We start from the raw sequence: 26,610 nt of genomic DNA, 5'->3' as shown, positions 1-26,610 counted from the left end.
GAAGGTCTTCCCTTTATCTTTGAAGGGAGATGCATTGACATGGTACAGGCTATGTGATGATACGGGATCATGGAACTACAAACGATTGAAATTGGAATTTCATCAGAAGTTTTATCCTATGCATCTTGTTCATCGTGATCGCAATTATATATATATAATTTCTGGCCTCGTGAAGGAGAAAGCATCGCTCAAGCTTGGGGGAGGCTTAAATCAATGTTATATTCATGCCCCAATCATGAGCTTCCAAGAGAAATAATTATTCAAAATTTCTATGCTCGGCTTTCTGATAACAATCGCACCATGCTCGATACTTCTTGTGCTGGCTCTTTTATGATGAAGACTATTGAATTCAAATGGGATTTATTGGAAAGAATTAAACGCAACTCCGAAGATTGGGATATCGACGAAGGTAAGGAGTCAGGTATGACACCTAAGTTTGATTGTGTTAAATCTTTTATGGATACCGGTTTTTTCCGTAAATTTAGCACTAAATATGGACTTGACTCTGAGATAGTAGCTTCTTTCTGTGAATATTTTGCTGCTCATATTGATCTCCCTAAGGAGAAGTGGTTTAAATATCATCCTCCCATAGAAGTAAACGTAGATGCACCTATTAAAGTTGAAGAAAGGACTATAACTTTCTTGGACATCTTTCATTTCCAACCAGATGTACAACTAAGACATCAGTTGGAACTGGTCTACCAAATCATTGTCTTCACCAAGGCAACTGGTTCTATTTCCTCAACACTTTCATTTCCTCATTACTGTGTTGTGTGTTTGTTCATATCTGTGTTTGAAGACTTTCTCAATTTCCTCAGTTCAATTTCTTCGGTCTGTTTGTCTTCATCTTATGCTATCCTGTGTTTACGCTTTCTGTACTCTGTGTTTGTCTTCATTTCATCATGATGACCATGCATGCATTCTGTTATGTTTACTTCTGAGTACTTATTCCGCTGCAAGTAGTTCTTCGCTAAGGAATTTCCTCACTAGCAAATTCCTTAGTGAAGAATTCATAAAAATCGCCTATTCACCCCCCCTCTAGTCGATATAACGCACTTTCATGGGGCTTTGATTATATGGGACCTTTTCCTGCCTCTAATGGATACACACATATTTTAGTTGCTGTTGATTACGTTACTAAGTGGGTAGAAGCTATTCTAACTAGTAGTGCTGATCATAACACTTCTATTAAAATGCTTAAAGAAGTTATTTTTCCGAGGTTTGGAGTCCCTAGATATTTAATGACTGATGGTGGTTCACATTTTATTCATGGTGCTTTCCGAAAAATGCTTACTAAATATGATGTTAATCATAGAATTGCATCTCCTTATCACCCACAGTCTAGTGGTCAAGTAGAATTGAGTAACAGAGAGCTCAAATTAATTTTGCAAAAGACTGTTAATAGATCTAGAAAGAATTGGTCCAAGAAACTTGATGATGCATTATGGGCCTATAGAACTGCATATAAAAATCCTATGGGTATGTCTCCGTATAAAATGGTTTATGGTAAAGCATGTCACTTACCTCTCGAATTAGAACATAAGGCATATTGGGCCATTAAAGAGATTAACTATGATTTCAAACTTGTCGGTGAGAAGAGGTTATTTGACATTAGCTCACTTGATGAATGGAGAACCCAGGCCTATGAGAATGCCAAGTTGTTTAAAGAAAAAGTTAAAAGATGACATGACAAAATGATACAAAAGCGTGAGTTTAATGTAGGTGATTATGTATTGCTATACAACTCTTGTTTAAGATTTTTTGCAGGAAAACTTCTCTCTAAATGGGAAGGTCCTTACGTTATCGAGGAGGTCTATTGTTCCGGTGCCATAAAAATCAATAACTTCGAAGGCACAAATCCGAAGGTGGTGAACGGTCAAAGAATCAAACATTACATCTCAGGTAATCCTATAAATGTCGAAACTAATGTTATTGAAACCGTAACCCCGGAGGAATACATAAGGGACACTTTCCAGAACGTTTCAGACTCCGAAAAGGAATAGGTATGCGGTACGGTAAGTAAACTGACTCCAAAACAGTTCTAATGGCAATTTTTCTCCGCTTTGGAATATTTAGAAAAATAGAAAAATAAGAAGCAGTCCGGGAAGGACACGAGGCCTCCACGAGGGTGGAGGGCACGCCCTACCCTACTGGGCGCGCCCCCTACCTCGTGGGCACCTCGTGTGCTCTCCGGACTCTGTTTTCTTGCACGATACGTATTTTGGTCGGTAAAAATTCATTATATAATCTCCTGAAGGTTTTGACTCCTGTATCACGCAAATATCCTCTGTTCTTGTTTCGATCTGTTTTTCTGACAGATCTAGATCATCATGACGTCTCCAAGTGCCCCCAAGGACAAGTTCTTCGAGAAGGTCATCAACCCCTATCTCGCGGAGGTGCTGCAACACCCTCAAACCATTGAGATGCATGAGGGGGTGCTGCACATCCATGATGTTGAGGGACCGAGGAAGACCGGAAGCGTGGAGACAAGGCTCGAGGCAATGGAGCAACAAGTTTTCAAGTGCCAGGAGATGGTGGAGCGTGGACTTGACTCCAATCACATGATGATTGCGGAGTTCACCAACAACCACAAGCTGGATGCCAAGGACATTGGGGAGGCCATCTTCAAGCTCCACAAGAAAATCGAGCACCTCCAAGCCCAAATCTGTGACCTGCAAAACCAAAACTGTGAGTATGAATATAGATTCCAGAGAATGAGTTTGGCTGCAGATCTGAGGATCCCAGAGACTCGATCATCCTTCTATGATGGTGAGCCCATGCCTTGGAAGAGGGACGACAAGCCTGCCTCATCAACAACCCCATCACCACCACTTCTGAGGAAGGAGACATAATCACATGGGTATGGGCACTCCCCTTGGCAACTGCCAAACTTGGGGGAGATGCCCCGGTATCGTATCACCATCACACTCCCATCTTTACCGTTTTTCTTAGTTCGATCCTTTTAGTAGTATCTTGATCTAGTAGAATAAAGTTTTGGTATGATCTAGTTTTGAGTTTTGCTTTGTGATCCCTCTATGTAATCGAGTCCGTGAGCTATATAATAAAGATTAGTGTTGAGTTAAGGGCTTGATTATCTTGCTATGATCTTGAGGGAATAAAAGAAAGAGAAAAGAATAAAAAGAAACAAATAGATCATATTGATCTTATGGAGAGTAATGACTTCACATAGAAAGAGTATGATGATTAAAAGTTGTTGAGAGTTGACAAACATAGCTTTGGTCATCGTTGCAATTAATAGGAAGTAATAAAGAAAGAGAGGTTGTGAGCACTCATTAAACTATGACATGCTAAAGAGTTGATGTTGGACAAGGAAGACAACGTAATGGGTTATGTTTTCTTATATCTAAAATAAAGTATATTGTCATGGATCATCCAACATGTTGAGCTTGCCTTTCCCCCTCATGCTAGCCAAATTCTTTGCACCAAGTAGAGATACTACTTGTGCTTCCAAATACCCTTAAACCCAGTTTTGCCATGAGAGTCCACCATATCTACCTATGGATTGAGTAAGATCCTTCAAGTAAGTTGTCATCGGTGCAAGCAATAAAAATTGCTCTCTAAAAATGTATGATTGATTGGTGTGGAGGAAATAAGCTTTATACGATCTTGTGATGTGGAAGAAATAAAAGCGACGGGCTGCATAATAAAGGTCCACATCACAAGTGGCAATATAAAGTGACGTTCTTTCGTATTAAGATTTTGTGCATCCAACCCTGAAAGCGCATGGCAACCTCTGCTTCCCTCTGCGAAGGGCCTATCTTTTATGTTTATCTTCTACCTTATGCAAGAGTCATGGTGATCTTCACCTTTCCTTTTTACATTTTATCCTTTGGCAAGCATAGTATGTTGGAAAGATCCTGATATATATATATATATATATATATATATATATATATATATAATTGGATGTAAGTTAGCATGAACTATTATTGTTGACATTACCCTTGAGGTAAAAGGTTGGGAGGCGAAACTATAAGCCCCTATCTTTCTCTGTGTCCGATTAAAACTTCGTAACCACAAGTATTGCGTGAGTGTTAGCAATTGTGAAAGACTAAATGATAGTTGAGTATGTGGACTTGCTAAAAGGCTCTGACATAGACTCTTTCTGATGTTATGATAAATTGCAATTGCTTCAATGACTGAGATTATAGTTTGTTAGTTCTCAATAGAGTTTCTAATTCATACTTTGCATTGTGAATAGATTATTACTTGAGCATAAGAAATCATATGACAATATCTATATATGTTGCTGTTATGAGAATAATCATGATGCCCTCATGTCCGTATTTTATTTTATCGACACCTCTATCTCTAAACATGTGGACATATTTATCGTTATCGACTTCCGCTTGAGGACAAGCAAGGTCTAAGCTTGGGGGAGTTGATACGTCCATTTTGCATCATGTTTTTATATCAATATTTATTGCATTATGGGCTGTTATTACACATTATGTCACAATACTTATGCCTATTCTCTCTTATTTTACAAGGTTTACATAAGGTGGGAGAATGCCGGCAGCTGGAATTCTAGACTGGAAAAGGAGCAAATATTAGAGACCTATTCTGCACAACTCCAAAATTCCTGAAACTCCACGAAAGTTATTTTTGGAAATAATAAAAAATACTGAGCAGAAGAAATACCAGAGGGGGCCCACACCCTGGCCAAGAGGGTGGGGGCGCGCCCTACCCCCTGGGCGCGCCCCCCTGCCTCGTGGGCCCCTGTTGGCCCTCCGGTGCCCATCTTCTGCTATATGAAGTCTTTCGTTCGAAGAAAAATCATAAGCAAGCTTTCGGGACGAGACTCCGCCGGCACGAGGTGGAACCTTGGCGGAACCAATCTAGGGCTCCGACAGAGCTGTTCTGCCGGGGACACTTCCCTCCGGGAGGGGGAAATCATCGCCATCATCATCACCAACGCTCCTCTCATCGGGAGAGGGCAATCTCCATCAACATCTTCACCAACACCATCTCCTCTCAAACCCTAGTTCATCTCTTGTATCCAATTCTTGTCTCTAAGTCTGAGATTGGTACTTGTAGGTTGCTAGTAGTGTTGATTACTCCTTGTAGTTGATGCTAGTTGGTTTATTTGGTGGAAGACCATATGTTCAGATCCTATATGCATATTAATACTCCTCTGATTATGAATATGCTTTGTGAGTAGTTATGTTTGTTCTTGAGGACATGGGAGAAGTCTTGCTATTAGTAGTCATGTGAATTTGGTATTCGTTCGATATTTTGATGAGATGTATGTTGTCTCTCCTCTAGTGGTGTTATCTGAACGTCGACTACATGACACTTCACCATTATTTGGGCCTAGAGGAAGGCATTGGGAAGTAATAAGTAGATGATGGGTTGCTAGAGTGACAGAAGCTTAAACCCTAGTTTATGCGTTGCTTCATAAGGGGCTGATTTGGATCCATATGTTTCATGCTATGGTTAGGTTTACCTTAATACTTCTTTTGTAGTTGCAGATGCTTGCAATAGGGGTTAATCATAAGTGGGATGCTTGTCCAAATAAGGGCAGCACCCAAGCACCGGTCCACCCACATATCAAATTATCAAAGTACCGAACGCGAATCATATGAACGTGATGAAAACTAGCTTGACGATAATTCCCATGTGTCCTCGGGAGCACTTTTCTCTGTATAAGAGTTTGTCCAGGCTTGTCCTTTGCTACAAAAAGGATTGGGCCACCTTGCTGCGCTTTATTTACTTTTGTTACTTGTTGCTCATTACAAATTATCCTATCACAAAACTATCTGTTACGTATAATTTCAGTGCTTGCAGAGAATACCTTGCTGAAAACCGCTTATCATTTCCTTCTGCTCCTCATTGGGTTCGACACTCTTACTTATCGAAAGGACTATGATAGATCCCCTATACTTGTGGGTCATCATGTTGCGCCTGAAGAAACTGTCAGGCCAGCTGAAGCTTCTGCCGTTGAGCCTGAAGTAAATGAGCCAATTCCCTCTGCTCCTCCTGCACCTACACCAAGTCCAATTCTTCCTTCTGCATTAGATGTGAAGAAGATCAAGGCTGCGGAGCGTGCAGCTGTGAAGAAAAGGAAAGCATCAACTTCATCATATTCTTTAGCTCCGAAGAAGATGGAGCCATTGACTAGCTCTTTTGACAATCCAATTGATGTTGTTCCTGTCTCATCCATGCCATCAAAGGACCTTGTTCCTTTTGATGAAGAATATGAGATCCTAAGTGGATCTGATGATGACATTCCTTCTGTTGCTTCGTTAGAGCAGTTGGATGAAGAAATTGAACCGGATGGAATCCCTTCAAGCCTAATAGTCTCATCGCCCATGCCTCAATTCACTGCTGAAGAGGCCGACGTTGAGGAAAAGAGTGAAGAAGAAGATGTGGACATTGGGTGCACAACTCCAGTATTGAACGATGACTTTTGGGAAAGTCAGCACCCCAATTCTCGTCCGTTCACACCCCTTCAACAAATTCCTCAGTCCCGTGTGAATACTGAAATACAGATGGGATCTGAAGAACCTCATGCCACACCGTCTGTCCACGAAGAGATTCCAGCCACTAGCGGTGAAGAAAATATTAATGAAGAATTGAAGACCCAGGCTGCCACTGAAGAAGAAGCTGAAATTCCTCAGCCTGTGGATCCTGAGATTGCTATTCCTGAGGTGGTGATGCAATTGACCGATACCCCTCAGCCCAAGCCAAAGGATCCCTTCTCAAAGAAGCAGAAATTCAAGGCTGATGACTTCTTCGACGAGCATGTGTTCTTCACAGACTACAATCCTTATGAATCTGCTCGTCTTAGAAGGAAGCGCTTCTAGACTGCCAGCCAAGCAAATTTTTATTTTTCACTGCTCTTTAACAAGGACAAAGTCTTCGACCATGAGCATATTCCTCACGTGGACATGGAATCACTGCCTTGCTTCACCCCAGTCCTCAGTGTGCTTCATGATGCATGACTGCTCAACTTTTGCACAGATATTTGCGATTGGAATGAAGAGCTCATTCTTCAATTCTATGCAACTATGCATGTCACTAGAGATGCTGATGATATCAAATCTTGGGTATTGGACTGGATGACCGAAAACACTCACTACAAAGCACCGGCCTCTGAATTACTTCACGCCCTGCCAATCAGTCCTCCCCTTGAAGGAGCTCATTGCCTGTACCATGAGCCTGAACTCACTGCCCATTACATGCAAGTGCTAATGAAGCCTCTGAAGCCCGGTCAAGCCCCAAGGACCAAATTCCTCGTGAAGGAATTGCTATATGTGCGAAGAATAGTCTATCGCATTCTGACGAAGACTTTGAGTCCTATCAAAGGCCACGACTCGACTGATGAAGAAGTCGTTGGCATCATGAAGAATCTGCTGTTCAATATCATGCATGGCATTCCCGTCAACTATCATGATTTTTTCATGAGGACTCTGGCAAATGTTGCACTCTCTCCGTTTGAGTTGAAGCCTTACGCACCTTGGATTATGAGATTCCTCAGAATAAGGTCTTCACTCAACTACAAGGCTGATTTTCAGAATCACCTCAGCTACTTGCCCCCAATTAAAGTCCTCAAGCGGACATATTCCTCAGTTGATGAAAAGGGCAAGGCCGCTGCAGTTATAGATGAAGGCATTCGTCCATTGGATGGTCAGTTTCGCAAAGCTGCATCTTACTCCACCAATGATGACTCTGCCACTCATGATTCTGCCGCTAATGCTTCAAAGCCAAATCCTCAAGCCACAGCTCCCAGGGTGATGACTGACCGTGAGCTTCTTCTTAGTCTTCACCAGAAGGTGGATCGAAACCACAAATGGGTTAAGCGTCAGTTTGGTTCTATTTTTCACAACATGACTGCTACTCACAATGCAGTGAAGAAAAACCATTACTACCTCCATGAAGTCTTCGGTCGCACCTGGGCTATTCTGTCACATCTATATGGTGAAGAAGATCTGAAGCAAATGGGTCTCAAGGAGGACTTTGCCTGGTCTGAACCACCAGCGAAGAAATTCAAAAAGGTCAAGGTTCCTTCCTTGGTGGCCAGCTCATATTCTTCATCACGCGAAACCGATGAGCATGAAGACATGGACGACACTGCGGCAGGCCCTACAATAACAAACGACCCCAACAACGCTGGCGCTCCTCCATCAACTTGATATTCTTTAGGGGCGCTAGTCCTCATTTTTCGATCCTTTTGGTCATTCGATGAAAAAGGGGGAGAAATTTGAGTTAGTCTTCAAGCGGGTCTACTTATATGGGCGTTTTTTTGCTAAGTTACAACTCTCGTTCTTTTGAGACTTTATTCGATCGAGTTGTAAACTTAAACTCTATGGTGGTCTAATACTTTTGCTGAGATTTTCTGCATGCTTATTCCTCATTCATGTTAATGCACGCATGCTGAATTACATCAGTCACCATATTTCATCATGCATTTCAAATTCTTCATATTATATGTTAAATGCATGTATGAATTACAAGATATAGGAGGAGATCTCCATGATTCTACTCTTCAAGTGTGCATTGCTTCAAAAGCAAATTCCTCACTATGCACATCTTCAGGGGGAGTTCTTCTATATCTTGCAATCAAATTCCTCAATATCAGTACTTACACTTCATATGTTTATCCCCATTGAAAATTTAACCTATACTGTCATCAATCACCAAAAAGGGGGAGATTGTAAGTGCATCTAGTGCCCCTTAGTGATTTTGGTGTATTGAAGACTTATAGGTTAAGGGACCAATGTGTTTATGAGTGTACACAGGTCTATAAGTCTATGAGGATTTTGATATTTACAGAGAAAGTCGACCCCTAAAAATGAATGTCTTCGACTGAAGATTTTGGATTTCTGAAGACTTTGAAAGTGAAGAAATTGGTGTGACCTTGAAGACTTGGTATTCATTCGAGGAACATGAAGCATGAAGACTTATGTTTTCGTAGTTTCATTTTCTCTTTCTTGAGTCATAGGAAACACCGTACTGTTAAAGGGGGTCGAGAAAATACTAAGGAAAAATTTCCACGTGATGCTCAACTCAAAATCCCACACCTACCAATCCCTTCAAGTGAAGCCATTGGAAATCTCATACAGCTCACTCAATTTCTTCAGTGACAGAGACAAAGTTCTTCTGGTCTCTGAGGAATTTGTTCTGACTGAGGAGTTAGGAATTCGCTAGTGCGGATTGCCTACACAATGAGGAACATGATAGCCCTGAGGAATTTGATACTCAAAATTCCGATTGTTGCTGTGCTACGCGCCAGCTGTCCCAAAATATCTACCCACCTAACGGTCATATCATTAAAGGGCATTTATGTCTTATCATGTCGGGCTGCTCCCTAGGCTATAAATAGCCGCCCCCTACAACCACTAGCTGGTTGGCTGCTCCGAGAGAAACTGACACTTGTCATTTGAGAGCATCCCATCCTCCGAGGACTTTGAGTGAAAATCATCAAGTGAGGAAACCCAATCCAAACACCTACAAACCCAAAGTGATTGAGCATCACTAAAGAGATTGATCTTGCGTAGATCCGATGCTTGTTACCTTTGAAGACCGTGCTTCTTCCAGATGGTTAGGCATCATGGTCTAGAGCATCCAAGAGGAAATTGTGGATCGCCGAGTGACCGAGTTTGTGAAGGTTTGGAAGTCACCTGAAGACTTACCACGAGTGATTGGGTGAGGTCTGTGCGACCTTAGCTCAAGGAGAATACAGTGAGGACTGTGTGTCCTTAGGTTTAAATACCTAGCCGCTCCGACCAGACGTACAACTGTCACATCAGTTGGAACTGGTCTACCAAATCATTGTCTTCACCGAGCTTACTAGTTCTATTTCCTCAACTCTTTCATTTCCTCATTTACTGTGTTGTGTGCTTGTTCATATCTATTTGAAGATTTTGACTGAAGACTTTCTCAATTTCCTCAGTTTAATTTCTTTAGTCTGTTTGTCTTCATCCTGTGTTATCCTGTGTTTACGCTTTCTGTACTCTGAGCTTGTCTTCATTTCATCATGATGACCATGCTTATGTTCTATTATGTTTACATCTAAGTACTTATTCCGCTGCATGTAGTTCTTCGCTTAGGAATTTCCTCACCCTGAAATTCCTCAGTGAAGAATTCATAAAAATCGCCTATTCACCCCTCCTCTAGTCGATATAATGCACTTTCACATCTCCACTACCATCTTCTTTCTTTTGCCCAATGGTGTATTCCTCTTTATGAATTTGTAGTATCCTACTAGGACATGCCAATTAATGGAACATTACCCTGTGATTTTTCGTGTTGTCTCTATCATTTTTTACAGTTTGGATAATTTTCCTTGTCCTTGTGGCATCAATGATCTATACGATTGGTTTGAATCATATGTGTTGATATGGTGCTATTGCTTGTGCTACTGGGTGGGTGCATATGTACATTATATCAACACTCTAGATTAAGCAATATGTATGATGAAGGTGGGAGGGGAGGTCAGAGTGACAAGAAACCACTATACAAACATTGGAACTGTACTATGTGGTATAGAGAGGACCTAAAGAACCTAAAGCTATGGTTGGATTTACCTTGGTAACTTTCAATTGCCAGGTGGGTTGCCCCATGAAGATTCAATCATAAGTGGCGTGTGAGTAAATGGTTCTGCAAAGTGTTGAGTATGTGCCTCTCCCACATATCAATTTGTAACAGTATGTGTATTGGTCATGTTGTCAAAGACAATTGCGTAGGGAAAATGCCACCACCTTATTTACCACTGCCCCTCTTGTTTTCTTTATTCACTTGCAATCATTATTACCTGCACCATTCCTTCTTTAATTTACTTGCACGCTTTACTGTCAGTACCCAACTTATCATTTACTTCCATCTAAGCGCATCTACTACGCTACACGCGGGCGGGTGCCCCAGCTGCCACCTAGGTTCGAATGGTCCCAAATCAGCACAACATGCTGCTTGCAGACCAAAGCTACATCCTGCATATGAGCCAACCTCCTCGTCTAGAAAAGCAGAAAAGAGATGGAAAAAGCAACATGGAAAGAGATGTCTTGCTTCTCCTCTTCTAATCTTGGAAACAAAGGAGTAAGAAATCGAAGAGAGAGATGAAAATGGAACCCACCAAAGATGATAGCTTGGGACCAGTGGGTTGGGCAGGTGCTAGATGAAGCCAGCGCCTCACCGTCTCATGCACTCACGGGGGGCATGGGGCAACACCAAGGTGTTGCCTCCATAACTCATGCTCTAATTAAAAAGAATCTTAGTAAAGTACATGCTAAAAGTGTATAGAAGTTTGTATCATAGGCATATATAGCTCGAGAGAATACGAAGTCTGCTTACTTGCTCCATTGGGGTTCGATACTCATTACTTTCAGATCCATAAGTGCTACAATTTGTCCTTGCACTTGAGGGTAATCATGCTCTTTTCTGACACCATTATCGTCGAGCATATCACTAAGTTGGAACTCTCGTTTGCATTTGTAGCTACCATTTTTAGTGTCTTGTAGCTACTGTTTCTACTGCTCCTTGGATTTACATGGATAGCTGGATGTCAAACAGGTATGGACACGGTCAATGGGATTATATAGAAATGAGCATGGATCGGGTGGAGCTCTACCCATCCAAACCCGCCCGATTGCCATCCTAACCAACATAGTTAGCGCAGTCTAATCCATCTGCAAAATTTCATGCGAAAAATCCATTCCCAAAACCGAAATCCCCCAAAAACATGGATATTGCAAGGGTGGCTTCTCAATCATCCCCAAAACTTAAATCCCAATAAAAAAATTGTTGTTGTTGTTTTTTTCTTGCATATGTAACTCTCATTTGAATTTCACTTCAAGAACAAAATATTAATGTTTCGAATGCATACATTTCAACAATATTGGAATATGTCAACTTTTCTATTAAAATTCAAAGTCAATAGTTCAGCAAAAAGCGGCCAAATGAGACTTGATTCATAAATCATGCACCCTCATTGCCACTACGACATCAATTTGGAATTTTAGAAGCCAAGATCTTTTCACGAGTGAGTTTTCAATTCTGAAAGCTAAGATCTCACGAAGACAGAAGATGGGGCAGACACGTCGACAATGAAAACCTCCATCACGACTCGATGCCGGTGGGCAGCATTACCTTCCTTTGTGGGCGCACTGGGGATGCGGGCATGGAAGGGAGAGGTCAGTTTTTTCACAGGAATTGGAGATGCCTTGTAATTCGTAATGACATTTCGGGATGTGGTATTAGAGTTGCCAGTTCCGCCCCCAATTCTGTGAGAATTAATCGACCACGTAAAAAAGAACTAGATAATTCCGAGCCCAAACCCCTGGAATCCTGAGAATTGAATCCCTCCTCTTTCTCCGTCTCTCGGACGCTCGGCGGCGGCGGCGGCTCCAGTCCAGGTACCCTCCTTCCTCCCTCGTCTCCGGCAACGGGCAAACCGCTCACCAGCCACCCTCCAAACCATGCCTACGGCTGCTGTCCTAACTGTACCCCGACCCTCCTCCACCACCGCCGTCCACCGCAGCCCACAGCCACTGTGCTTACCTCCGGTGGCCCCAGGATGCGGATCTACTTCGCCTTGCTCGATGCTGGCTGCTTTGTCTCCGGTGTTGAATTTCTCAGAATGATTGAGGTGCTCCTTTGCGCAGGGTAACTGGCGCACGCCACTAGGGACAAATCAAGAAGCCAAACAGCAACACCGTGGAAGGTGCGAGTCATCAGGTATGCTCTATGCTGCAGATCTCATTTTGCTAGCTTAGTAGCTTAACACAAAATCAGTCCAACATTGCCAAGATTCAATGTTGAAGAAAGACGTAATGAGACAGTGATTTGTGACCTATGTTTATCAATTCTGTTTTCATCTTGAGTATCTCCAAAGCTTATAGCCAATCTCTGTCCATGGTTGACACTTCTCCTTGCGTTTCCTGAATCTAGCAAGTGTGATCTTGTGGTCAGATGGATTCAAGCAACGGGAAGAGGAAACACAGGGGTTACCTTACTTGGACAGACAAAATGGACCAGGCTCTCCTTGATGTTCTTGTCGAGCATCACAACAATGGCAATCATACAGCGAATGGATGGAAGCCACATGCATACTCGGCGTTGTGAAAAATGTGCGTGAGAAGTGCAATGTGGAGATCACAAGGGATCACGTGCTGTCGAGATGCAAGACCTTTGACAAGCATTGCAGTACCATCAGCAAGTTGCTCGCCCGTTCTGAGTTTGGATGGGATCGAAACAAGAAAATGATCGTGATTCACGATGAGGATGCTTGGAAAACGTACATTCAGGTGGGGTATACAAATTCGTTCGTATTGTTTCTTACTGGGATACGACGATTCTAGCTTATATATGGTTCACATTTGGTGATTATTTTACAGAAAAACAAAGCAGCTGCGTGCTACAAAAACAAAGTTATCAAGAATTGGGATGCGATAAGTCTAATATTCTCCAGAGATTATGCTACAAGCGAAGATGAGAGTGCAGGCGCTGAGAATGCCCAAGAAATGGCATTGAAGGGTGCTGAAGATGTCCGGGAGCTTATTCAAAATTCACCTTCAGCATCTGAACCTAGCAGTCAAGACCAGGGTGGAACGCCGACATCAATGCAACCCACTCTACAGAGCACGAGGAGGAAGAGGTTCAGAACAGATGATGCACTCTTTTGCATGTCTGGGAATATCAAGAATTCATTTCGGATATCTACGAAGCCAAATGAACCTCGAGAGGAACCAGCGAATGCATCTCCGAAGGAAATCTTTGCGGCACTTCAAGAGATACCAAACTTAGGACGGGGTGATCTGCTGAGGGCCTACTGTATTCTCACTAGCAGCGACCGCAAGTTTGAATCCCTTGTGGCACTTCCCATGGATATGAGGAAGGATTGGTTGATGTTGGAAATTGGCAGGAATTGAAGCTTAGTAGTTATGGCAGATTTATCAGTAGTCTTGTAGTATTAAACTAGCTTTGTCCAAGATATTTGCTACTGCAATGCCTGATGTTTAACTGTCCTACTTCTATCTATGCAAGTACTGAAGTCGCGTGTTTTGGATTCTGCCAAGCTTCCTAATTCAATGTCACTTCTGTATGTAACATTGTCAACACCAAGCGGGTGCATACAACTGTGTGTGCCCCGGTCACACGCTAACGCATGCCCTGAATTGCATAGAGCAAATACAGCGACATTGCATAGAGCAAGTACATGCAGAGAAAAAAGAAAAAGAAACCCACCAATCTAGATATTTCAACAAGTGACTGCATACAGAGCAAAATGAGTGAATCTACACTCTAAAGTATGTCTATATACATCCATATGTGGTAGTCCATTTGAAATCTCTAAAAAGGCAAATATTTAGGAACGGGGGGAGTAGTATGTAAATTTGACACACTGAAACTGGCATCCTTTCATCTTTTAATATTGCCCTACACAAACTCTACAAAAATGTACATCTGAATACAATTTGAAATTGGCCTGGAAATGTAATTCCACGTTACAATTCATCTCTCGGCACTGTACTGCTATCAGAGTTATGGGCCAATATTGGTTCCAAAAATTTCAATATGAATGTCTGAGGTCCCGACAGAGATTTTATGTATCTGCTTCCTATATCAAGTATTCAAGTCCCCCTCTCCTTTTGGTACATAGCCTTCCTTCCGGCGGCTGACCAAGATGTGCCTTTCTTCTCCTAAACAATTACGAAGACAACTGCATATATATCTCAGCTTAAAAAGCAGAGTCTATCTGTCAGGCAGATGGAGCTTCACCTGATGAAGATATAACAATTGAAATGTCAGCAAAAGTAAGATTTGGTATTAACTGCAAATCATCTACAACATAAGGCAAAATGGTAAATGCTGGAATTCAGTACCAACCTTCCATTGCGAGTTTAACAAGATCAACAGAGACATTGTGCTTCCATCAATGATTAGTGACTTGTATCTAAATTGCCTATGCAACCCTTGTGTGTTTCATATATCTTAAAGCTGAACGCAGCATTGCTCTAGCTTTGCGGTCAGGGGCACATCCTGATGTAATCATTTCTTCGTAGATGACCGGAACCTGTTACATTATTAACAAACCACAAGGTCCACAACTTCAGATCACGGGTTTTCACTGCCAGGGCTTGCAGGTAATATCAAATAAACTAGTTTATTAACCATGATGCTGGTCTACTTATCTAAGAAGAGAAGGTTAGAATAGCATATCACACACAATTTGTTAGAACAATTGTAAGTAGCGCAGCATTGCCAGCATAATGAGCAGATAACATTTCGATCAAAGCTATCTATACCAGCATTGCAGTAAAGAACATTTTGAAGGAGTTTGTGCTTACCTTGTCGAACTGCTCTACACGGATTAGAGCTTTCATTAGTGTTGTGTATGTAATAACGTCAGGCTTAAAATCCTGAAATTTGATGGGCAAAATAAAGAAGTCTTTTCATGAGATTCAATTGCATAGATGACCAGCGGTTTAAGAGAAGTAATATGATGCAGCTCAAGATAACAAAATGAGCGCAAAACATCACTTACATTTTCCTTCATGAATTGAAGCACGGAGAATGCTTCAACAACCCTTCTATCCTCACCAAAGGCGTTAATCAATGAGTTGAGCACTACCGTGCTAGCCTCGAGTCCATCCGCTCTCATGGCCTTGACAACATTTAACGCATGGTCTGCTAAACCCTGGAAATGGTCCATCCATGAATTATGAGAAATAGAATGTTAAGTTGAATGACACATGTGTATTGCCACTGCAACAATCTTATCATATTGTATACCACTAACAAGTCAGGCAAATGAAAACAAAAGATCCAGAACATATAGAACTACAGATTCAAATGCATCATTAGATTATGCAGATTCTTGTTAGTAGAAAAGTGCTGGCTAGTATGAAACAATATTGTTAAGTGTACAATCAGCGACAGTTTTGCATCAACGTTATCAGAGATGGTTAGCTAGGGAACTAAGCAAATTGGCAAGGAACATTCATGGTCAATCATAAGCCATAACAAAAAATCCACACTAAAAACGTTCCATACCCTTTGCGCATATGCATTGACAAGGGCATGGTACATGGTGGGCGATGGCTTCAGTCCGTCAGCTTTCATCGCCTCAATGCAATCAATTGCCTCCTTGTACCTACCAGACCTCCCATACACATCCACAAGTGTAGTGTAGGTGATAATGTTGGGAACCAAGCCCTGTTCCTTCATCTCTGACATCATTGTTTCCACCCCCACCCATCGCTCTTGTTCACCAAGCAAATTGATCATGATGTTATATGTGGTCGTGCCTGGTGGGCAGTTACTTTCACGCATCTCCTTAAACAGCTCCATGGCGCGATCATGCCGCCCTCCCTTACAATGCGCATCAATAAGTGTGTTCCATGTGACAACATCCGGTTCAATCCCTTCTCCTCGCATCCGGTTAAACACATCCATGGCGTGCCCAAGGCAATTGTACTTCCCAAATGTATCTATCATGACATTGTAGAAATGCCGATCCGGCTGCACACCGCTTGCATGCATCTCACGTAGCACCGCAAATGCCTTCTGCCAATCCCCCCTGTCACGGAACCCCGCAAGGATCCGGCTGAACACATACGAGCTCGGTTTAACTCCGTCAGCTTCCATCTCCTTGAGCAGTATCCTTGCACTCTCCCATCTTCCAGCCCTCGTGTACGCGTCCACGAGCAAGCTGTAAGTGGCCTCATCGGGCGCAACCCCGCACTCTGACATTTCATCGAGCACGTGCTCAGCGTTCTTGAGCGACCCAATTTTGACATACCCTTTGAGCAGCGCGTTGTACGCGCGTGTCCTCGGTTTGATTTCCCCGGCAAGGAAGAATTCCAAGAATAGCGCTTCAGCCTCGGGCACGCGACCGGCGATGCCGAGCGCGGAGATGAGCGCGGTGACGGCATTGGAGCGTGGCGTGAGCCCGATGGCCTGCGCGGAGGCGAGGAGCTCGAGCGCTGCGTCCGGGAGCGCGGCCCGCGCGAAGGCGGAGATGAGGTCGGAGAAGAGCGGCGCGTCCGGCTCGAGGCGCGACTCCCTGAGGTCACCGAGGAGGCGCTCGAGGAGGGCGGCGTCGGGCGGGTCCCGCGTGTTGAGCAGCGAGGCGAGGAGGTGCGAGTAGGAGGCGAGGTCCGGGAGGAAGTTGTGCTCGCGGATGAGCGCGAGGAGGCGCAGCGCGATGGCGGGGCGGGAGGCGGCGGCGGAGGCGGCGAGGAGGGAGTTGAGCAGCAGCGGGGAGGGCGGGTCGGAGAGGGAGGGCGGGAAGGAGAGCAGCAGCGAGTGAGGGAGCAGGCGGCCGGAGACGGAGAGCGAGTGGATGAGCGAGGAGAGGAGCAGGTCGAGCGGGAAGCAGAGGCGGTGGCGCTGGAGGAAGGGGAGCAGCGCGAAGGCGAGCGGCAGGGACGCGTCGCTGGCGGCGAGGCCCCGCAGCAGAGCGTGCCACTCGTGCGACGGCACGGCGGAGTAGGACGCGGCGAGGCGGCGCTCGGGGGCCGGCACGGTGGGCGGAGGGGACGGCGAGGTGAGCGAGGCGACCGTGGAGGGGTCGGAGAGGTAGGCGAGCAGCGGCTCGAAGTCGTAGCGGCTGGCGGGGCCGGCGGCGGAGACGGAGACGGAGGCGGACGAGGTGGTGCAGCTGGGTACGGGGAGGGGGAGGCGGAGGCGGTGGCGCTGGCGGTGGTGGGGGAGGAAGGTCGGGGGGAGGAGGGAGGCGGGCATGGTGGTGGTAGACTGGAGGAGGCCGGGAGAGCGAGTGGTGGAGGGGCGGGAGAGTGGGCTTTATCTGGTTTTGCGATTTCTTCCTTTTCCGCCTCTTGTTTCCTCTGTTAAAACTGGCTCTGGCATGTAGACCTTCACGCTTCAGTGGCACGCGAGCTTCAACGATTTGGCCATTCGCATCAGTGGTTCAGCACCAGGAGACAGTTTCACTTGCGGCTTCTGCACCCTCTGTTATGGTTCTAAGTCTGACAGTAGAATGAAGGGTAGATATGTAGAAGCAAGATCCTAGCTATAAAAAAATTGTACACACGAGTTTTACGAGTTCAGGTCCTTCTCGGAGGAAGTAAAAGCCCTACGTCTCGGTGCCCGGAGGCGGTCGATTGGATTATATGCATGTGTGTTACAGGGGGTGCGAACCTTTGTGCATGTGGAGGGGAGTGGCTTATATAGAGTGCGCCAGGACCCCAGCCAGCCTACGTTACAAGGAATTTAAGGTACATCAAGAGGGGGGTGTTACTGGTAACGTCCGTAATAAGGTGTTAGAAATGGCTATTAAGTCTAGGAGTTAACGCCCGACCATTGTTGTGTAGAGTGACTTTAGGTCTTCTGTCCGTCGAGTGTTTCTTGTTACGGTCGAGTGACCTTGATTCCTCCGAGTGGAAATATTTCTGGTCGAGTGGATAATGGTACCCCTCGAATGCTTCTGGCTTTAGAGTGATGTCCTTGGGGAGGGTACTTAGGTCAGGCCTGTGACCCTACCCTAGATACATGTCCTCATCATTAGCCCCCGAATGGACCGGGGTTTGAGTGGAGAAGGAGTTGAAAATACTTCCGACTCATTTTTCGCGCTTCGGGTGTGTCTTGTTTTGGATCGACGAACCGAGGTCGTGACACCAACTTCTTTTTCAGTCGCCTTGATCCATTCCTGGTTTTGTCGAGTGAACTTTTGCTGGAAGAGGTCCGAGTGCTAATGTGGAGGAGATCTTTCGTCTGACAAGTTGTTCTGCTGCCCGCGGATCTCGCGGGATTCGAATTTCGGGAAGCACGCAGGGCGGAGGAGGCCGCAGTAATCGGGCTGGATAAGGCAAGGCCGCCTCGATTCCCATGCCGCCTTTTTTGCCACGTATTGCGCGCGCGACTGTTGCGGGATTTGATAAGATCGCCCGGGCCTACAGGTCAGTCACTCGGAAGCAACCCCATATAAGGCGTCGGACCGGGGTTTTGAACAGTGCGTCCTCATTCTTCTTCTTCCTTCTCAGTTTTCCCCACTGCGCCTGCTCCTGGTCCAGCGCCGCCGCTCCGTTCGAGCTCCGTCCGCAGTGATGGGGAAAGAAAAGACGATGGCTCTGGAGCGCGCGAAGAAGGCGACGGCGAAGGCGAAGGGGAAAAAGTCCAGCAGGGGCGGATCCTCGTCGCGGTCCGGTTTGCCGCGCGGTTGGATCCAGGGCGACTGGATCCGGTTGACGATCTGCCAGGACGACCTCGACGATCTGGCGGAGGAGGGGCTGATTCCTCACGGATCGGCGCAGCTCCCGGAGGATGAGACCGAACCTCGACCGCGGGAGGGTGAGTGCGTCCTCCTCGCCACTCACATCGACCGTGGATTTTCTTTGCCTCCCCATCATTTTTTCCGAGCTTTCTTGAATTTCTTTGGAGCACAACTTCATCACTTTCCCCCCAACACCATCGTGTATCTTGCTGCTTTCGTGTCTCTATGCGAAAATTTCTTGGGTTGTCGGCCACACTGGGGTCTCTTCAAGCACATTTTCACGTGTCGCTCCCAGTCGGTCAAAAAGGCCAACCCGAGTGACGAGAGGACCCAAGTGATCCAGATGTGTGGGGGTCTTGGGATTCAGATGAGGGGTAAGAGCTCTTTCCCAGCCATAATTCTTCCTGAGTCGGTACGAGGGTGGCAGTCGACCTGGTTTTACTTCAAAGACCAGCCGACTCCAGGTCAGTCGACTGGACTTCCTTCCTTTTCTATGGCTCGCGTAGAGAAGCCCTCCGCCTTGAAAGTGACTCCAGGGGAGAAAGCGAAGGTGAAAGTGCTGGTTGAGCGAGTGGTCCATCTCATCCGTGAGGGTGTAACTGGAATGGATCTCCTGGAAGTCTTTCTCAGACGACGCATTCAGCCACTTCAAGCTCGCGACCATCCGATGTGGATGTACTCGGGCATTGAAGATTCCACTCGGGTGCATTCAGAAGAAGTCGACGAGGATACGGTGGAGAAGTGGTTGAGGAGTATCACCTGGCAACAAGGATAACCCCAAAGGAGCCAGGAGAATCCCTCCACTTGACCAATCCTATGAACCAGACAAGGTCCGATTCTGAATTACCGAGTGTCATCTTGATTTAACATGCAACTGTTTATGCTTCATCGACTGACTTTGTCTTGCTTGTTTTCTTCTAGGCCCTTACTGAAATGTATTCGATGCCCAACGGAGAGCAGGAGCAGGACCCAGAGGGGGAGGCAAGCGGAGGTGAAAGTGGCGAGTGGCATTCTGACGGAGAGGGGGACGAGGAGAGCGACAACCCGAGTGATGAAGAAGAGGTCGACTCTCCTCCCCGCAGGGAAAGGCCATCCAAACTTACTCACGACCCGGCAAGCGCCCGTGACAAGGCGACCTTTCAGACCGGGCAGTCGTTAAAGCGTCCTCGGACGTACTCTCCGGCACCAACTGAAAAGGCTCCAAAGCAGTCCAAGGTTGTAGTGCAGAAGACTCGGAAGGCGCCGCCGAGAATCAAAATTGGCGTTCCTGTTGCTTCTGCGTGAGTGTTCTTCTTTCGCTTTTACTCGACGTTCTATGCTGTTTATTTTCCCCTTGGTTTGACCGAATGTATCTTGAAACTGGCAGTGCCGCTACCTCCAGGACCTCTGCTTATAAAAACGAGGACGAGGAAATGGAAGATGCGGTCACCTCCAATCCGGGTACAATCTTCGTGATTTTGTCTTCGCTTTGTCGATTGAACTGTGATATATCCAACGGATGATGAAATTTTGGCGACTGATCTTTTTACAGCTCTCAACGCCATTGACCTCCCCGACGACGACGAGGATGAGCCACAGAGGCCCTTGGGGAGAAGAAACAGGAAAACGTCTGCTGGCAAGACGCTTCAGTCGACACCGGTGGCAGAACCGGTAGTTCAGGACACCGGCGATGCTAATTAGACTTCCATCTCCTTCGCCATACCGCTGTCGAGTGCTCGGCCTTTCGCGTCAGCTGCACAGGCTCCCGCCGATCCACCTTCACTTTTTGCTACACATCACGTCCCAGAGGACCAAGTGGGTGCTGCCAAAGAGGCTATACGCCAGGCGGGCATTATGATGGAGAAGGTGAAGATGGCGCGGGAAGCCAGCCAAGCTGCTTATGATGCCAGCTCCGCTCTCAAGAGCAACGTCCAGGTTAGCAGATTGCCTACCGACTCTTTTGGCTTGTTCTGTTAGGATATGGTACCTGAAAACTTTCTTTTAAAGAATCTTTTCATCTATCTGCGCTTCGCATCTGTACACCCACTGGGTGTTTCGATTTGTCACTGAGAAAATCCGTACTTTGAGCTGAATTCGATGTTGTCGTCGATTGAATTTTTGAACCAGTGGGGGCACGCTGAGTGCACCCACTGGGTGTAGTCCCCGAGACTATGGTGGACTGCGGGCAGTCGATTGTAGTCTTGGAATTTGAATTTCTTCGCTCAGTCTGGTCGGGCCATGTCGAGTGGAACTTTGAACCAGTGGGGGCACGCTGAGTGCATCCACTGGGTGTAGTCCCCGAGACTGTGGTCGACTGCCGGCAGTCGACTATGTTCTAAAGACTCTGTTTGTTGCTTTCTCTTTTTTTTGCACTCGTGCTGGACAGGCCTTGTCGAGTGTAAACTGAACCGGTGGGGTCACGCTAAGTGCACCCACTAGGTGTAGTCCCCGAGACTACTGTTGGATGTTTGATTCAGCAGTAGTCTTAGAATTTGTTGGCTTTATCCTTTTATCTTTCCGAAATAACCAATCTTTTCGCCTGTCGACTGACCTGTTCTTTGGTTGCAGAAATCTTATGATCTTGGAGCTCGTTTTGCTGACCTGGAGAAGCAGGAGATTCAACTCAACCTCGATCTGGAGCTGGCCAAGACAGAACTGCAGAAAGCCAAGGATGACGCCGCTGGTAAGGAAGACCTGTCAACTGAGTTATCCCTGAACCGGATTTCATTCTGCTTTTTCTGAATCAAGCATTATTTCTTTCAGAGAAACTGAACCAAGCTCTGGCGAAAAAGGATCAAGATCTCGCGGCTGCGCAGAAAAAAGCTGATGAGAAAACCGCGCTCGCTGAAAGAAGTTGGCTTCAGTCGGCAAATTGGAGGAAGAAAACTCCAAGCTGAAAACTGCCCTTGACGAAGCCAATAAGGAAGCGACTCGCCTGAAGAAGGACAAGGAAAATCTGAACGAGAAGATGGAAGGTATTGCCCGCAGGAGGAACAATCTGGAGAGTTATCTGGGAAGCCTTGCTAAGAAGTTGTTCGTCATGCTTGAAGGTGTTTTCTTTGATCCGATTGGTTTGTTCTTGTTGACTCAACATATGATTGTCGGTGTCAAAACCGGTGGATCTCGGGTAGGGGGTCCCGAACTGTGCGTTTAGGCGGATGGTAACAGGAGATAAGGGACACAATGTTTTACCCAGGTTCAGGCCCTCTTGATGGAGGTAAAACCCTACGTCCTGCTTGATTAATATTGAAGATATGGGTAGTACAAGAGTAGATCTACCACGAGATCAAGGAGGCTAAACCCTAGAAGCTAGCCTATGGTATGATTGTTGTATGTTGTCCTACGGACTAAAACCCTCCGGTTTATATAGACACCGGAGAGGGTTAGGGTTACACAAAGTCGGTTATAATGGTAGGAGATCTAAATATCCGCATCGCCAAGCTTGCCTTCCACGCCAAGGAAAGTCCCTTCCGGACACGGGACGAAGTCTTCAATCTTGTATCTTCATAGTCTGGGAGTCCGTCTGAAGGTATAGTACGGCCATCCGGACACCCCCTAATCCAGGACTCCCTCAGTAGCCCCTGAACCAGGCTTCAATGACGACGAGTCCGACGCGCAGATTGTCTTCGGCATTGCAAGGCGGGTTCCTCCTCCAAGTACTTCATAAAAGATTGTAAACACTAAGGATAGTGTCCGGCTCTGCAAAATAAGTTTCCACATATTGCCATAGAGAGAATAATATTTGCACAAATCTAATCTCCTGACGTATTCCGTAGTGTGACATCACACTACGGCCAAGCCTTTATTCGGATCGTTTTTACTTCCCCACCTCAGCGCTTTTTGCGAGGCGGTTTCCTTGGCACGTCTTGTCAAAGCAGAGATCGTGTCCCCTTTATTTACGGGATTCTCATCAATACGGACGTGGGTAACCCAATCGTGTCCGTTAGCATGTTTTCTCGATTAAAGGCGAGTCCCAAACGGTTACAGGGAGGGCTCTTGGTATTCAACCTCTTATAAAGAGACCAAGGCCTTACTCCTTTCTTCCAATCTCAAACGAGTTCGCCCGTCACCTCGAGTTCCAACACCCTAGGCTCCAAATTTCAGGCGCTTCGGACCTTCAAAAATGTCCGGTTCCGACCAGGCCAATGGACCCCCTCCTCCGTCATGGAGGAGGACGTGCTAAAGTTGAGAGAGGCCAAGTTCTTGACCGGCGAAATTTTGCATAGGCTGCCTGCTCAAGGGCAAGCTATTCCCAGTCCCCAGCCCGGTGAGAGCGTGGTGTTCGTGTCTCACTTCCTTCGGGGGTTAGGCTTCCCAATGGATCCCTTCATGAGGGGGCTGATGTTCTATTACGGGCTGGAATTTCACGACTTAGCTCCGGAGTCCATCCTCCACATTTCCTCATTCATCGTCGTGTGTGAAGCATTCCTCCCTGTTACTCCTCACTTCGGATTATGGCTCAAGACCTTTAAAGTAGAGCCGAAGATGATTGAGGGACGGCACACAGAGTGCGGAGGCGCTGTTATAAGCAAGAATGTTGATGCTCCATGGCCCGAGGGCCCTTTTCAAGAGGAGCTCGGCTTATGGCAACGAGAGTGGTTCTATATCACCGCTCCCAGGGGCACCAAGTGGGTGGCGCCGCCTGCCTTTCGCTCGGGTCCCCCAAAACAGCTAGGATCGTGGGTCAATAAAGGCCTAGACTGGGGGCCGTCCCAAGACGTGCCTTTGTTGCAGGGTCGCATCAGGGATCTCTTAGAAAGAGATCTTAGCCTGGTCAAAGTGACGCAAGTCATGCTGATTCGCCGAACCCTGCCCGGCAAACGTCGCTCCCTTCGCCTGTGGGAGTTTAATCCTGAGGGACCGCGAGCTCTCCAGCATTTTATGGGCGCATCGCCCGCAGAGCTATATAAACTGTTCTTCGGATCACAAGCAATGTGTCCGGATTTGACCAAGGACACAGGTCTGAGCTGCAATCGCCCGGATACTCAAGTAAGTAGCCTTGTACCCGGACTCGCTATCCGTATATTTGTTATAAACTTGCCCCTAAAAGAGCTGTCCTTTTAAACAGGAGTGGATAGCGAAAGCAAAGTTGATCAGGTGTCTGGCTCCCCTCCCCGAGACCAGGCTGGATCCCGTGCTGGTCAGGATGTTGAAGATTGTGCCTTTGGAGGAGCGCAAGGGAGGGGACAAGGAAACTACGGCCTCCTCGAAGGAGGCTGTTCGGATGGGAGGAACCAAAAATTACTCTCCTCAGGGGAAGAAGAGGACCGCCTCTGAAGACCCGGGGACCATGGCCTCAAAGCGGGGGGAAAAATCCTCATCAGAGGGTCCTACGTCGGGGGGTACCTCGGCCGAATTATGCCCCCAAGGGGATCAGCCCTCCAGCGAGTCGTAAGTAGAGAAAGATTTTCTTTTTGAGAGATAAGAGAAACCCTTGCTTTATATCTGAGAGGATTAACCGAAATTTTACCTTGTAGCTCGGACCTCAGCCCTTCTCAGCAGAGCTCGTCTTCGAGGGACCTTCTTCCGGAGATGATGGAGAGCGGAACGCCTCCCCTTGCCATACCGCCTAGCGAGGCGGGTGATCTTGAGGTCTCGCCGTGGAGGGTTTCTCCGAATCCGGCAGGGGCGGAAGGTAGCCATATGCCCCCCAAGGTTCTCCGTGTCCGGCCTTCGAAAGAGGCCATAGGACGAGTCCGGCACCGCCCGGTGCTCGGTCGGAGGAGCTGAAGAATCTGCTAGGGCGAGCATCTATCTCTTAGGAGCACCGTGCATTGATGGGCATGGTGATTGAAAGGATTTCGTCCGCGGAAAGCGGATTGCATGAGGCCGTCAGAAGTTTACTGACAGGTTTTGAGGTACGTGAAATAATGTACACTTTTGACAGTTGCGCATGAATAAGATGCGCCCTGTGTAGATAGTAGCCCCTGAGACTCTGTGCGTTGTCAAAAGTGACGGCGCGCAAAGGATCATAATCCCAGGTCTAATATGCCTCCTTTATACATAGGCGGCGAAGTGTCCGGTGGCTAGCCGGACTGATGAGTTTGCCGAACTAAAGCGGCAACTTGACGTGGCAGATGCCGACATCGCGCTTGTCAACAAGCAGCTTGACGAGGCACAAGGTATGTAACTCCTCGGGCGGCACCTGGTAAGAGGAGCTTTATGCCAGTATCTTACGATGTGTGCGTTTGATGCAGATGGTGCGGCCGCCGTGGAAAGTCTTCGGGCGGAAATTGCCCGAGCCAAGGAACAAGCCAGAAAAAGTGATGCGGCTGCCGAGAAGGCCCTTGAAGAGCTGAGAGCCGAACAGGCTGCTCACTGCCAAAGCAAGAAATAGATGGCTGAGATGGCCGTGAGGCTAAAGAGTGCTGCTGACTGTTGCAAGCTTCTTGAAAAAGAAGAGCGTGCGGAACGGACGGACTTGGAGAAGGCCGTTGCCGATGCCAAGGATGCGCGCTCTGCGATGAGAGCTGCGAAGGAGGAGCTACGTCAGGCTGGAGAGATCGCAGCTGGAAAGCCCTTTATGCTGCGGAGGAAGTTTTGTGATCCTAAGCATGCTTCGTTGGACCGGCTGTGGAGTACGGCGGACACCTATCTGGATTTGGTAGCGAGTGCCGCTGATGCAACCGAACACTTTCGAGATCAAGAAGATCGCGAAGTGGAAAAGCTTTTCTGGTCGCAGTTCCATAATCCAGAGCGTCCACTGTCAGTGGCCGATCGTCTGGCCGAATGGGCCGAACTGAACAGGTTGTCCGGACTCGCCATGAAGTGCGTCATGAATCACCTGTGGCCGGAGAGATCGGAGCCGAAGAGTTATTTTAGCTTGGTGCAGCAATTCCTTGGTGCGGTGCAGCGTATTAATGCAATTAAGAGGTCAACATGCATAGAGGGTGCGCGGATGGCTCTTGCCCGTGTCAAGACATACTGGGCGGAAATGGAGACCACCGCTGTTGCATCCCGAGATTCGGACAGAAGCCGAGTACCTGCCGAGCACTATTTTCAGGAAGTTCTGCAAGGCGCTCGTGTGATAGAGACGCAGTGCTCGAAGGATGCTATGTTCGAATAGCATATGCGATTGTAAAATGATATTTTGATAAATTGTAGGAACTTTTTATACTTGTTCCTGCAAGTATTGTAACACCTCCTGTGCGGCCGTTTAATATATAAAATCTGAAAGATGGTAGTCGTCGGCTTCAGCCCCCACGCAAATAATGCGGGGGTGTTCGCAAAAGGCGCGTTTTCACACTTAATCCAACGTCTTGGTCCTACAAAGGAGGTGATAGTGCAGCGAACTAGGCAATCGGACTATAATGCTTTAACACTTTCACTTAGCCATAGGAGCTTGACAGTGAGGCTACTTAGATAGCCCCTGGTGGCGACTGTGCTCGCCCGAATTCGGGGTGCGTACGTGCCTGACCGGGAAACGGCCCTTCGTT

The 26,610-nt window shown here is 46.6% G+C and overlaps 2 protein-coding genes across 6 annotated transcripts; one reads left to right on the top strand and one right to left on the bottom strand.

Moving 5' to 3' along the window:
• Positions 1-12,115: 12,115 nt before the first annotated feature.
• Positions 12,116-14,035, top strand: LOC123188357 (uncharacterized). Of its 5 annotated transcripts, none has more exons than XM_044600433.1 (4): positions 12,116-12,152; positions 12,624-12,696; positions 12,931-13,265; positions 13,356-14,035. In XM_044600433.1, the coding sequence occupies exons 3-4, from the start codon at positions 13,053-13,055 to the stop codon at positions 13,887-13,889; spliced, it is 747 nt and encodes a 248-aa protein (XP_044456368.1). In that variant the 5' UTR covers positions 12,116-12,152; positions 12,624-12,696; positions 12,931-13,052; the 3' UTR covers positions 13,890-14,035. The 5 variants fall into 5 exon arrangements, with proteins under 5 accessions (XP_044456368.1, XP_044456367.1, XP_044456365.1 ...); XM_044600432.1 differs by having other exon boundaries at positions 12,134-12,152; positions 12,910-13,265; XM_044600430.1 differs by lacking the exon at positions 12,116-12,152 and adding an exon at positions 12,162-12,374.
• Positions 14,036-14,325: 290 nt separating this feature from the next.
• Positions 14,326-17,721, bottom strand: LOC123188356 (pentatricopeptide repeat-containing protein CRP1, chloroplastic). The gene is made up of 5 exons (XM_044600428.1): positions 16,015-17,721; positions 15,506-15,658; positions 15,309-15,380; positions 14,848-15,034; positions 14,326-14,739 (listed from the first exon to the last, which is right to left on the bottom strand). Exons 1-4 carry the CDS (start codon positions 17,704-17,706, stop codon positions 14,924-14,926), a joined length of 2,028 nt encoding a protein of 675 aa, XP_044456363.1. The 5' UTR covers positions 17,707-17,721; the 3' UTR covers positions 14,326-14,739; positions 14,848-14,923.
• Positions 17,722-26,610: the final 8,889 nt, after the last annotated feature.

This window comes from Triticum aestivum, chromosome 2A, assembly GCF_018294505.1.
Source record: "Triticum aestivum cultivar Chinese Spring chromosome 2A, IWGSC CS RefSeq v2.1, whole genome shotgun sequence".
NCBI classification, from domain to species: Eukaryota; Viridiplantae; Streptophyta; class Magnoliopsida; order Poales; family Poaceae; genus Triticum; species Triticum aestivum.
Note: the sequence above shows the minus strand (reverse complement) of the source record. Positions and strands in the feature narration are given on the sequence as shown.

Bases quoted from the DNA above. Each gene is read 5' to 3' on its own strand.
- LOC123188357 (XM_044600433.1), top strand. From the start codon at position 13,053: ATGGAAGCCACATGCATACTCGGCGTTGTGAAAAATGTGCGTGAGAAG. The intron at 13,266-13,355 runs GTGGGGTATACA...ATTATTTTACAG, and splicing joins CTTGGAAAACGTACATTCAG to AAAAACAAAGCAGCTGCGTG.
- LOC123188356 (XM_044600428.1), bottom strand. From the start codon at position 17,706: ATGCCCGCCTCCCTCCTCCCCCCGACCTTCCTCCCCCACCACCGCCAG. The intron at 15,659-16,014 runs GTATGGAACGTT...GACCATTTCCAG, and splicing joins TCAATGCATATGCGCAAAGG to GGTTTAGCAGACCATGCGTT. The intron at 15,035-15,308 runs GTAAGCACAAAC...ATAATGTAACAG, and splicing joins GTGTAGAGCAGTTCGACAAG to GTTCCGGTCATCTACGAAGA.